Source organism: Lissotriton vulgaris, chromosome 6, assembly GCF_964263255.1.
Source record: "Lissotriton vulgaris chromosome 6, aLisVul1.2, whole genome shotgun sequence".
Classification (NCBI taxonomy): Eukaryota; Metazoa; Chordata; class Amphibia; order Caudata; family Salamandridae; genus Lissotriton; species Lissotriton vulgaris.
This window is the reverse complement of record NC_141694.1, coordinates 92,351,888-92,365,857: the sequence shown is the minus strand read 5'-3', so window position 1 is coordinate 92,365,857 and position 13,970 is coordinate 92,351,888. Positions and strand designations below refer to the sequence as shown.

At 40.9% G+C, this 13,970-nt stretch overlaps 1 protein-coding gene across 3 annotated transcripts in view; it reads right to left on the bottom strand.

The window, feature by feature from the left end:
- The window catches only part of LOC147706848 (exportin-5-like), a 1,626,836-nt gene that overhangs the window by 1,231,798 nt on the left and 381,068 nt on the right, over positions 1-13,970 (bottom strand). For all 3 annotated transcript variants that reach the window (XM_086926008.1, XM_086926006.1, XM_086926007.1), the window contains 2 exons: positions 13,677-13,703; positions 10,293-10,319 (listed from right to left, as the gene is read on the bottom strand). In XM_086926008.1, coding sequence (XP_086782134.1) covers positions 10,293-10,319; positions 13,677-13,703 — 54 coding nt within the window. The remainder of the gene's footprint in view (positions 1-10,292; positions 10,320-13,676; positions 13,704-13,970) is intronic.

Below are 13,970 nucleotides of genomic sequence, written 5' to 3'. Positions count from 1 at the left end.
GCCGTTGAAAAGTTTCGCGAGTGGAGTGCCATCATTTTTAAACTTTGAGGCGATAGAAATACGGGATCCTGCCCTGGTCCCGTGGTTGGCACCAGCTCCAATGCGCTCCCCCTGCGACGAGGCAAGTTGCGAATATATATATATATATATATATATATATATATATATATATATATATATATATATATATATATATATACATACGGAGGGGGGTGGCCATGGGGGCCTGCTTCTCCCCTAGCTATGCGTGCTTGCACGTAGGCTATTGAGAGGAGCGGGTCCTCAAGGGGGAACATCAGGCCATCTTCTCTGAGTGTGTGGAACAGTGGGTCAGATTTATTGACGATGTGTTTTTAATCTGGAGGGGTGATGAAGCCAGTGCGTTAGATTTTATAAAAATGTTAAACACTAATGTATACAATCTAAAATTCACGCACCACATCAGTAAAACATCAGTTAATTTTTTGGATGTAAAAGTGTACCCCAAAAACAACCGGTTGGCAACCACCCTTTACAGAAAAGAAACTGCGGGCAACTCCACGTTGCATGCTAGTAGTGCCCATCCGAAACATACCATAGACAACATTCCATATGGTGAGCTACTCAGGATCAAGAGAATCTGTAGTGTGGCAGAAGAAAGGGACAAATGTATAGAAGAATCCATCAGCAGATTTAAGGCCAGGGGATACCATGACAAAACCCTGAAAGCAGCGGTTACAAACATCCAACAGGTAACCAGGGAATCTCTTCTGTCCCACAATAATAAGATACTGAACGAAAAGGAGCATTTTGAAAGCTCTGATATTAGGTTCCTTACAGCTTTCAGTCATCAGGACAGAAGAATAAGATCGATCCTCACTAGAAATTGGCCCATTCTGCAAACAGATGGAGTTCTAGCCGGAGATCTTCCAGCCAATCCAATTATCACGTTTAGGAGGGGACCCTCCTTACGTAACCATGTCTCTAACCCTTTCCCAGAACTTACTACACAACCTACCCGATCTCCACCCAGAAATGGGTTTTTCAAGTGTAACAGCTGTCGGGCATGTAAGTTCGGGATAAATACATGTTCATATTCTACTCCATTCAGTCCAACTCCCCTACAGATCAAGGGGAATTACAACTGTAGGACCGAATATGCAGTATATGTCCTAACCTGTACTTGCGGTCTGAGGTACATTGGAAGTACCCGACCAGCAGTACATGCTAGGATATTACAACACTTGCGTGCAATTGTTAACGACAATGCTTATCCTGTCGCCAGGCATTTCAGACAAGTTCACAACAACAACTTGGAATGCTTGAATTATTTTGTGTTAACATCAGTTGCACAACCAAGAAGAGGGGGAAACAGAGATAAACTCCTGCGCCAGATGGAATCTGGGATGATATTAGAGCTTGATACTAAGGTTCCTAACAGGCTTAACACCACGGAGGATCTCTATCATTTTCTTTAATTGACCTGTGAGTTTGTAATCATTTGACAAAGGTCACACCCATTAATGACCTATGTGTAGTCTGTTACCTTTTGGATGTGCTGTTATAAGTTCTTTGGCTCCTTTTCCCTCCTGTAAGACCCTCACTTCTCCCCTCATTGTCAATTCCAGTCTATCTCTTTTTCCTTCCCTTTTTTTTATTATTTATATCTTGCACTGGGGTTCACTCAAATTGAAATGGATTAGTTTATGTTCCATCTTGAGTTTAACACATGGCACTATGGTGTTATCAGCACATTTAGAACATTTAACATAGAGATCTACCAGACGGGGTGTTATTCAATGAGAGTAATAGGGCTGCCATCGTTATTTGATGTCCCTTACAATTTAATTAGGATAAACAGGGTTGCCATCATTTTAAGATGTCCCTGCAGGATTGATAATGTTTTTTTTTGGTCTTTACGGTTCTTGTATTTATATTGCGATTTTGCACAGTATATATGTTTACAGATCTTGCTTCTTTTAATATGTATATAGGGTAAAACATTTTTATGATATAACAATTAATTTTATATTGAAAGTTTTAAAGTATTTATACTTTTATAACCAAAAATGCCTATTTTGCACAAGATGTAAAGATTTACAATTTGCACAACATAGCACCTTGCACTTTATAAGACAGACTGTTTTAGACCATAATTATGCATATATGCAGATACAATCCTGTGTTAAATTATCCACATTGTAAATGAATTACCAAATTGATTTTTGTGTATTCAAAAGAAAAGTATTTTTCAATATAGCAGACATACTCTCGAAGATGTACAACCTAAACCGTAATAGTAACTCTATGTTTATTACTATCACATGGTGTGCACTAGCAATTTAAAAAAAAACAGGCATGTAGGGTAATCTGTGACTGTGAACAAGGGCAACCGCCCGAAACGCGTCAGTCTCGTATGCTGCCTTTGCCTTAAGAAATTAAAGAACTTGCCTTGATTCTGGGACTCGTGTCGTTTTCTGGGTCTGGGGCTCCAAATTTCAGTCTTCGTGCTTTGTATATATATATATATTTATATATATATATATATATATATATATATATATATATATATATATATATATATATATATATATATATATATATATATATATATATATATATATATATATATATATATATATCTATACATATACACGTTCAGGGCATCTTTGTGTTGACTATTATACGCGGCAGCCTGGCTGCGGAGAGAGGCACCATCACCAGCTGGAGAATACATCAATCACTGGCTGAGCGAGGTCGGGGCTCTGAACGAGGCAGGGCTGGAATCGGCACAGTACTCCATACACTAAATGAGCCATCCTTCATGCTCTGCAACCCACTAGAGGTATTAATTGAACTTAAAAATTGCAGAACCACGCATGAACTTACTGCCTGCATTACGGAACTCTATATCCCATAAAGCACCGTGGGACAGTGAATCCAACACACGCCCACTGGAAGTGGGTTCTTGGCATAAATAAAAACCGGAAATGCTAATGCAGGCTGCTACGTGTGTTGTTTTGCGCCCAGGAAGAAGGGGCTTCGGCCCTGAAACGCGTTGACAGATATGATGAAAGGCGGAGTTGGGAAGAAGGCTGCGTGATACTGCTGGAGGGCAGAGTACTGTTCGTGTGCTCTCTCAAATGCTACAGGGCATCTTTGCGTTGACTATTATACGCGGCAGCCTCGCCACAGAGAGTGGCACCGTCACCAGCTGGAGAATACATCAATCACTGGCTGAGCGAGGTCGGGGCTCTGAACGAGGCAGGGCTGGAATCGGCATAGTACTCCATACGCTAAATGAGCCATCCTTCATGCTCTGCAACCCACTAGAGGTATTAATTGAACTTAAAAATTGCAGAACCGCGCATGAACTTACTGCCTGCATTACGGAACTCTATATCCCATAAAGCACCGTGGGACAGTGAATCCAACACACGCCCACGGGAAGTGGGTTCTTGGCATAAATAAAAACCAGAAATGCTAATGCAGGCTGCTACGTGTGGTGTTTTGCGCCCAGGAAGAAGGGGCTTCGGCCCTGAAACGCGTTGGCAGGTATGATGAAAGGCGGAGTTGGGAAGAAGGCTGCGTGATACTGCTGGAGGGCAGAGTACTGTTCGTGTGCTCTCTCAAATGCTACAGGGCATCTTTGTAGTTATCGTTAGGACCTAGTTTCCATAGGAAATCCACAACATTCTATTGGGAATAACTTTGGCGCCCGCTGATAAATCTTCGCGAATTTCTCAAAGATGATGGCCAGCTCCTTCCCTGAAAGTTTTGGGGCGATTTATTAAGTGGGGGCTGAGAAAAAAGGGGGGTCCCAAAACGTGTTTTCCCCATGTTATTTTCCATAGGACGATTAGACATGGCTACAGCCCAAACTGCTGAACGGAATTACAAGAAATTTGGTAAAATGGTCACAACGAGCACAACAAAATTATTCTTCAATTGATGAATTGGTGCTTAAACAATAATTATTTTGCTTTTGGTAAAGAACTGTGGAGACAGCTTCGAGGTGTGGCAATGGGATCCTGCTTCTCCCCCAGCTACGCATGCTTGCATGTAGGCTGGTGGGAGGAGCAGGTTCTCAGCGTCACACATAAGGTGTGGGTCAGAGAAAAGCTCGTCAAGTATCTACGATACATTGACAACATTTATTCTGTGGCAAGGCAGCGAAGATGAGGCACATCTATTTGTTGATGAAATTAATACAAATTCCCTCAATCTTCATTTTACATCTCACATCAGTCCCAAACAAACAGAATTTTTGGATGTTAAAATCTATATGAATACCAACAAATTAGAATCCACTTTATACCGTAAACCCACATCAGGCAACACTACACTACATGCCTCCAGTCTTCACCCCAGGCATACAATATGCAGCATTCCTTATGGAAAAATCCTAAGAATCAAGCAAATCTGTAGCTCACCAACCGACCTTGAGGATTGCATCACTGACCTTAGACAAAATTTTTAAACAAGCTTTGGCTAAAGCAAGGTTAAGAAGCAGAGACAGTCTACTGATAAAGCCAAGCATAGAGTCGAATACCACTGATGCTTCTGCAGGTCCAGACTTTGAAAGCAACACTTGCCCGAGATTCATCACTGCTTACAGCAGTGAAGAGAACGCCATCAAAAAAATAATTCAAAAAAATTGGCCAATAGTTCTCACAGATAACATCCTCAACTGTACTTTGCCCCGTAAGCCCATGGTTATTTTCCGTAGGGCCAGAAATATGGGGGCTCATTTGGATGTTAGCAGCCCTGAGCTGAAACAAAAGGGCACGTGGTTGAAATCTAAGTCTGGATTCTATAAATGCACACATTATAGGGCGTGCAAATTCGGTATAAACAAAACACATTACCGCACACCCTTTGACACAACTGATATTCCTATCAAGGGCAACCATGACTGCAAAACTGACTTTGCAGTCTATGTTCTGACGTGCACCTTTGGACTAAATTACATAGGCAGTACAAAAGCCCAGGCAATACTACATAATGATCCCACCTATCCGGTGGCACGACATTTTGCGTTGAAGAACAATATTATTATTATTATTATTATTATTATTATTATATTCTTATTATATTCTTATATAGCGCCAGAATCTACCCCCGAAGGGGTATCTCCGCGCTTGCCTTGGGAACCCGTCCTGGTTTTTCCCTGTGAGATAGCCCCTACAGGGCATCCCCAAGGTGAAAGCCAGGCATCCCGCCGCGGGGGGGCCGTTGTGGAGATTAAGCAAGCTTAATGCCCAGAGTTGCAGAGTGTGAACCCATGATCAGGTCAGGCACCGAAGCGAAAATTATCGAGTCCATGGACATTTGAGCTCAAGACCCTGCCGCGTCGGGGAATTGAACCCTGGTCCCGGGTCTGACCTCTGCTTCAGGGTCTGCCTGCTCTAACCAGTGAGCCACACTTCTCCACAATAAAGATCTAGAGTGCCTCACGTATTTTGTGGTGGGATCAGTTCCGCCCTCCCGGAGAGGAGGCAATAGAGAACTGCTATTGAGGCAGCTGGAGACACGCTTCATTTTGGAGTTCGGCAGCAAGTGGCCCAACGGCCTCAACAATACGGAAGATATCCATAACTTCCTATAGCTAAAATCTAACTCTAAAGCATGTTTTCCCATCCCAACAATTGCTAAGTAGCTTTGCCTGTTTTTCTATATTAGTGCCTATCTTAATATCAGTACGGAACTCAAACAGCAGTGGTGCCAAAACTAGTTGGTTTGTGATGACATAATGTCTCAATGGGTAGTCAGGGTCCCTGTTGCCCATTCACTTTTTTCGAATATGAAGGAAGGGTTAACTAGAACTATTTATGATGTACAATAGATAGTCAGGTTCCCTGTTATCTATCGGGTTTTACTATTTTTTTCCCTTCTTTCTTCCTTTCAGCTCTGTTTTTCGGCCACTTTACAACAGTGGCAATACTTTATCCTCCCTATTTATCATTATTTAGTTTTATCACCATATATATGGTCACTGCACTCATTTTTTCACTTTTAAAATCATGATGAATTACTGTTTTTAGAATAGCATTTTATACTTACCTTGATCAAATAATATGGCTTTGTCCTTATTTCAATACGGGTAACGTTTTATATGTGTATTCTTTTTTAATCAGTAAGATGTATATCATGTATTTTAATATTGTCTTTTAGATGTGATTGTATGCACTTTATACTAAGCCTCTTTGCACTCTAGGCAGGGTTGTCCTAGCCTGTGTTTGTTGACACGTTAGCACTTTTTTTGCCTATTTGCACACCGAGCCCTCCATTCCTCTGTCCCACATGGCAGAAGTTAAGATGTTATCATTAGCAAAGTCACCTTATGTAAATGAATAGAGTTGGTCTGTATTGTGACAAAATGGATTTATCCAGTTATTTTGCAAAGCTAAAATGTGACCCGGTTACATTGATCAAATGACTCCATAAGTACAAAATGGTGCTTAAAATTCAACTTGCATTCATACAAAGTATATAATGTACAATAATTTCAATCTGTTTTACATAATTGCTTTCTAATTTATTTTTTAGCAATATGTACATGATTATATTCTTAGACACTGAACTCAGGCAAAATGAGTCTGTTGATTATAGGTCACATGACCCTTGGGGGGCGGGTGGCAGGCAGGGCAAAATGCACTATAAACTCAATTGTATCCAGCTACTCCCTGCATGTGAACAAGGGATGCACAGCCCGAAACGCATCATAGTTGGTTGTTTCCACTGAGACCTGCAATAAAAAAAACAGTTACCTGAAAGCTGTGGTCTGTCTCCTGCTTCGCCGGTCCGGGGGGATTGGAGATGGTATGCGGAATATGTATATATGTAACTGGTATTGGTATCTCCATTTTCTTGAACATTTTTGTTTCTATTTTTGAATGTGTGTATCAAAGGTTATATTAGTGAGAGGAGGTCTGCCACTCTTTCACAAGGATGATGTCATCAGTGATGTCATTTGAGATGTCATCAGTGATGTCATGAGTGATGTCCCTGACCAGGTCATGAGTGATGTAATATGTGACATCATCAGCAGTGCATTGTGGGCGCGCGAGTTATAGTTAGCTGAACTAACTATAACGGGGGAATTTCCAAAGTTTTGTAGGAGTAAAATTACCAGCTAACTATAACTGGTGTGAAACCTATGGTTTTTTCAGTGAATATATATATATATATATATATATATATATATATATATACATACATATATACACATATATATATATATACACACATATATATATACACATATATATATATTCCACTGCTTGGCTCGCTTTCCCTTCGCTAGGCGCTCCTTAATTTTCGGTCGCGTTTCTCCTGCGGTTGAGCCAACCGCTGCAAATTATCACAGGATCTCCCCGGTCCCGGGGAGGAATGGAGTCGCTGAAAGACGGCACTGACACGCTTTGTTCAATGAAGGTGATTTATTTCATCAATCCGTGTGGGGGATTAAACAACAAAAAGAAACCAACGCGTTTCGACAGCGTCCGCTGTCTTGATCACGGTCAGTTTGAAAAGTGATGCTCACAGTTTTGTAAAACAAACAAAGCATAGGTTACACCCCCTGGTAATTGGTACCGCCCACATTTTTAGGTGTTATGGGATATGTAGTCCTAACTTGATCGTGTTACTTTTACGTGAGTATTTGAGGATGCTTGTTGTTTTATTTTTACAAGGCTGCTTAACTCAGTGTTATCCCCAATCGTTTTTATACTCGGACTGCATATCAGGCTAGTGGGTGTAGTGAAACCCGTTATGTATTTCAAGTCCCGCCCCCCAGTGGGCTTAGGCTGTGTCTCTGTTCCCGGTAATTGTTTCATGTCCCCCTTGGTTAAGCAATTTTGGTCATGCTACCCCGACTATAATCTGTGTTCTCAATGACATTTCATATAGTTCAATACATTTATACAATGGGTTGTGCGAGTCCAGTCCTTAGTTTTTATATTCAGGTTTTTCTTAGGTGTGATACTGCCCTCTGGTGGGCTAATTAGTCCATTAGAAGAGCTTGATGTTTTACGTGTGAGCATAGTTACAGTGAAAATTAAGTGAAGTGGTAAAACCAAAATAATAAGTTAAAATAGTTCATGGTTAGCGGGAAGGTACTTTAGAGTCTAGTTGATTATAGGTGTATGTATAGTTCTTCCGACTGATTGAGCCCAAATGGGATCATGGTCCTGAAGCTCAGGATGTGTTTGGATTCTTTTCGTCGGAGTTCCTTCTCATTGTGTCCACCCCTCATTGAGAGACTTAGGGTTTCGATTCCCCAGAAACGTAGTTTCTTCCAATCTCCTTCGTGGTTCAGCTCCATATGTTTGGCAACAGCGTTGCTTCTATCCTTGTGTACAGTAGCTCTAACGTGTTCCAATATCCGTTTTTTTAGCTCGCAGATTGTGCTGCCTATATATTTGAGCTTACATGGACATTCGATCATGTACACTGTGTTTTTGCTGTTGCAAGTAATACATTCTTTGATTTTCCAGGTTTTGTTGTTGGGCATTGGTATTTCTGTAGTTGGCTTGGCTATTTCGCAGATCTTACAATTGTAACATTTTACAAAACCTTTTGTTTGCAGCCATGATTTCTTATTGGAGGTTTGGAAGTGACTGTGAATCAGTTTGTCCTGTAGGTTCTTGGCCCTTCTGTATGTCACTATGGGGTGGTTACCCATTTTTTCTCCTATTACTGGGTCCAACTGTAGAAGTTTCCAATTTCTTCTTAGAATTTGATTCAATTGTTTGGCCTCTTGGCTGTAATCCGTTATAAACCTGATTGGATTACCAGGGGGTGTAACCTATGCTTTGTTTGTTTTACAAAACTGTGAGCATCACTTTTCAAACTGACCGTGATCAAGACAGCGGACGCTGTCGAAACGCGTTGGTTTCTTTTTGTTGTTTAATCCCCCACACGGATTGATGAAATAAATCACCTTCATTGAACAAAGCGTGTCAGTGCCGTCTTTCAGCGACTCCATTCCTCCCCGGGACCGGGGAGATCCTGTGATAACATATATATATATATATATACACACATATATATACACACATATATACATACTGTGGAACGGGAGGTGCCTTTTACTTGCGGGGTGCTTGCGGGGACATTGGCAATCCTTTTAATACTTTTTTACATGTGAATGGCGGCGGCGACCCACTTGGGTTCTACTTATAAACTACCAGTCCCAGAAAGCATTGCTTCAGGTGCCACACCTGCGCATAATTACTGTGGGTATTTACTGGTGTTTGCCACTTGCCGTCTTATCACATGGTCTGCCACTGAAGAGGGCATTGGCCGAAAACCCGTCTGGCAGGAAAAGGACTTTGTTCGCGGCTCGCGCCCTTGCGGCGGCATTAATTCCTACCTGTAAGTGCATTCCCACCATGGGGCAACTCTTTCTTCCATTTGTTAGCGGCCAGCCCGGTCGCGGGTTTGCACTACCGCGGACAAACTCCGGGTCCACAGCTGCCTCATTTGGGCAGCGTACTGTGGAACGGGAGGTGCCTTTTACTTGTGGGGTGCTGGCGGGGACATTGGCAATCCTTTTAATACTTTTTTACATGTGAATGGCGGCGGCGACCCACTTGGGTTCTACTTATAAACTACCAGTCCCAGAAAGCATTGCTTCAGGTGCCACACCTGCGTATAATTACTGTGGGTATTTACTGGTGTTTGCCGCTTGCCGTCTTATCACATGGTCTGCCACTGAAGAGGGCGTTGGCCCGAAACGCGTCTGGCAGGAAAAGGACTTTGTTCGCGGCTCGCGCCCTTGCGGCGGCATTAATTCCTACCCGTAAGTGCATTCCCACCATGGGGCAACTCTTTCTTCCATACATATATATATGTACACATATACATACATATATATATATATATATATATACACACATATATATATATATATATATATATATATATACACACATATACACACACACACTCACACACACACACACACACACACACACACACACAGGTATTTCGGCATCTTCTTTATGACAATAAAAAGGAAAACTTTTGGTACAGGCAATAGCGAAATGCATGGACAAGGACCTGCCAACGAAGTATAAATGTCCAACTGCTTGGCGGTCATTTATAAATTTGACAGAGTCCCTCCACCATGAAGGCAGAGTAATTTATTCAATCACCCTAGTGGAACGACAGGCCAGCCCCAAATAATAATTCAGACCCAAAGTTATGTAAGCACAATATGTAAAAAGACAGTAAAAATTATTTCCTTTATTTAATGTGAAAGAACCATGACTTTACCCTCCACTCTAGTTTAGAAAAATAATGCGTACCTGTGATTGCTGAGTCCAATCGGATTTCTGAAAAACAATCATTAATTAAAGAATTAAGTAGTGAACAGAAAATCAACATCAAAACATTGTCAAGCACACACTGTTGCTTCTTTACCTGTGGTGAATCACACCAGAGAACACAAGTTCAGGAAACACCATATTACAATGAAAGGCACAAGAAAAAGTAACATGCTTTCAGTCCTTTTCTGCATCATAGAATCTTCATTGAAGTCGTAAACACTAGAATAATTATGCACTGCCTGCGTGGACCCATTAGCACATATGTACAATCCATTTTAATATCCCATGGGGAGTCATATCCATCTGATTTCATGATGTAGTACACCCTATGATATCCCATCAGAGGTTCATTTTCTTTTTCTGGGAGAACACAATAACTCAGAATACCAATTTCAAACCTGCGTTGCTGCGTATTGCACAGAAAGGTGAAAATGTATTAAGAACGAAAAAAGAAATGCAGCCTAATAGGTTTTCATTGTAAAGAAAGAAAAAAGGTCCTGTCCCTTTAAGAAACCATGAGATTTCTCTATGAACAGTGCACCATACTGGCAGTTTGCCTCTGAGAGGCAGGTTTTTTATTAGGTCGAGCCCTGAGCCAGCGCACAAGCACTGCTCTGGGGTTGATCTCGGGTAGTTGAGTACGGGAGAAAAGCCACGCCCACTCCCCCGCCCATCTTTTTCATTGGTTTGTGTCTTTACCTTTACTAAATGCTGCCTTCCATTTATTTATAGTCCCTCTCTATGACAGCCACGTCGTCATTTGTATCCTTACATGGTTACTGGCTCCTTTACTTCAAGTACTATTTTCTGCCATGCCTTCTCGCCCCCCCCCCCCCCCCAGCCCGCCCACAATGCAATAGGTCTTGCGTAAATGCGAGTCTTATTACATTGCAAATTCTTTTTTATTACTTCTTATGTTGCAGAACCAGGACTACAAGTAACCTTTTCTTCTCCATCGTAGGATCTTCATTGATAGTCAAACAATAAGAATAGAATAGCAACAAGCTTATCCAAGCCTTAAAACTCCACAGCTGTTGCCAATGAAATATTCTGTGGGAGTAGGATATAGGAATATGGAAATATGCCTCTTGTAGGCCTATTGCGAACACCGATGTATTTTCCCTCTGGTGCAGGTAAATGTCGCGAAGCGGTAACATCTAAAATTATTCCTTTTAGAACCACAGAAATTCACCGAAAAAAACATAGGTTTCAGGGACGTTATAGTTAGGCTGACATTTCACTCGTACAAAACAAGAGAAATTTGAACGTTATAGTTAGTAGAGATAACTATAACTTATGCTCCCGCAATGCACTGCTGATTAAGTCACATATTACATCACTCATGACATGGTCAGTGACAGCACTGATGACATCATCCATGTGATAATCTGATGCACCTCCTCACACCCTAATATAACCTTTGATACACCCACTCTAAAATACAGACTACCATTTTTGAAACCATAGACAAAGCAATATCAGTTACTATATACCCACTGACCAATTCCTAGCTATACACAATTCATTCACGCATATAGTTACTCAAACATGCAGTCACTCATCAATACAGCACTATTATATGATCTCATACACCTATACACTCATACACATTCACTCATCCATAGTTATTGACACACCTAGCTATGCATGTAAAGAATCAATAACAATACCATTTACTCACCTATACAGTTATACATTCACTATTTAACCTATTCAATCAGATACTAACATATACAATCACTGACACAAGCACACTCACTTATACAGCCACTCTCACAATTACTCACTCTCACATATAGTCATTTATATACGCCAACAGTCACATATACTGCCTTTCACATATGTAGTTACTCACACATATACCACTGAGACATACATCCACTCACCAACACACTGATACACACACTCACTCACCTATACAGCTATTTCCACTATTGAACCCTTACACCAGTAAATTATTGACTCACATGTAGGCAGAAAGTCACACCCCCACCCACACAAACACTGAGACATCCATACAGATACTCATGCAACCAATAAGTAACCCATGTAGACAGTCAAGTACCTACTCATCAACCCATGCGCTTACACAACAACAGAGACTGGTACAGACATTCACACAGTTTAGTCACTAACCCATGCATTCAGTAAGACATAATTAATCACTCACTTATACAGTCAGTCACACCTATTAAATCCTCCACCCAGACATGTATACACCAACTCATGCTTCAATACACCTTGGCAGTAACATATATAAAATATATTTAAACTTTAGAGAAACACAAATTCACTGGATGATGTCATCAGTGATATCATTTGAGATGTCATTATTGATGTCATCATTGATGTCACTGACCATGTCATGAGTGATGTAATGTGACATCAGCAGTGCATTGTGGGGGCTCGAGTTATAGTTTGCTCTACTAACTATAACATTCGAATTTCTATGGTTTTCTAAGAGTGAAATGTCAGCCTAAATATAACGTCCCTGAAACCTATGGTTTTTTCAGTGAATTTCTATGTTTTTTTTAATGCTAATTTCCAACTATAACGTCCCTGAAACCTATGTTTTTTTCTGTGAATATATATACACTGGCGCACAAGGCATTCCATGCTGTTGGGGCTAAGTACATCCAGAAACGTCTTACCTTTTATAAGCCCACAAGATCCCTCAGATCAGAATCCCTTGGTCTGGCAACTGTCCCTATTATCAGGAAAGCCAGGATAGGGGGACGTTCTTTCAAACATCTCGCTCCCAAGCTTTGGAACACCCTCCCCCTGGCACTCCGTTGTACCCCAAACCTGCTGGCTTTTAGAAAAGGTTTGAAAACTTGGCTCTACAGTCAATGATAGGTCTGCTTCTTTCCATTTTTTTTTTCCTTCTGTTTCAGCTATGGGTCAGAAAGCGCCGGGACACTCCTTGGAGTAGCCGAGCGCTATATAAGTCACCCATAACATTAACATTATCATATATATATATATATATATATATATATATATATATATATATATACACACACACACACACACACAGAGGTATTTCGGGATCTTCTTTATGAAAATAAAAGGAAAATGTTTGGTACAGGCAATAGCGAAATGCATGGGCAAGGACCTGCCAATGCAGTATAAATGTCCAACTGCTTGGCGGTCATTTAAAAATTTGACAGAGTCCCTCCACCATGAAGGCAGAGTAATTTATTCAATCCCCCTAGTGGAACGGCAGGCCATCCCCAAATAATAAATCAGACCCAAAGTTATGTAAGCACACTATGTAAAGAGACAGTAAAAATGATTTCCTTTATTTAATGTGAAAGAACCATGACTTTACCCCCCACTCTAGTGTAGAAAAATAATGCGTACCTCTGATTGTTGAGTCCGACCGGATTTCTGAAAAAAGATTATTAATTAAAGAATTAAGTAGTGAACAGAAAATCAACATCAAAACATTGTCAAGCACACACTGTTGCTTCTTTACCTGTGGTGAATCACACCAGAGAACACAAGTTCAGGAAACACCATATTACAATGAAAGGCACAAGAAAAAGTAACATGCTTTCAGTCCTTTTCTGCATCATAGAATCTTCATTGAAGTCGTAAACACTAGAATAATTATGCACTGCCTGCGTGGACCCATTAGCACATATGTACAATCCA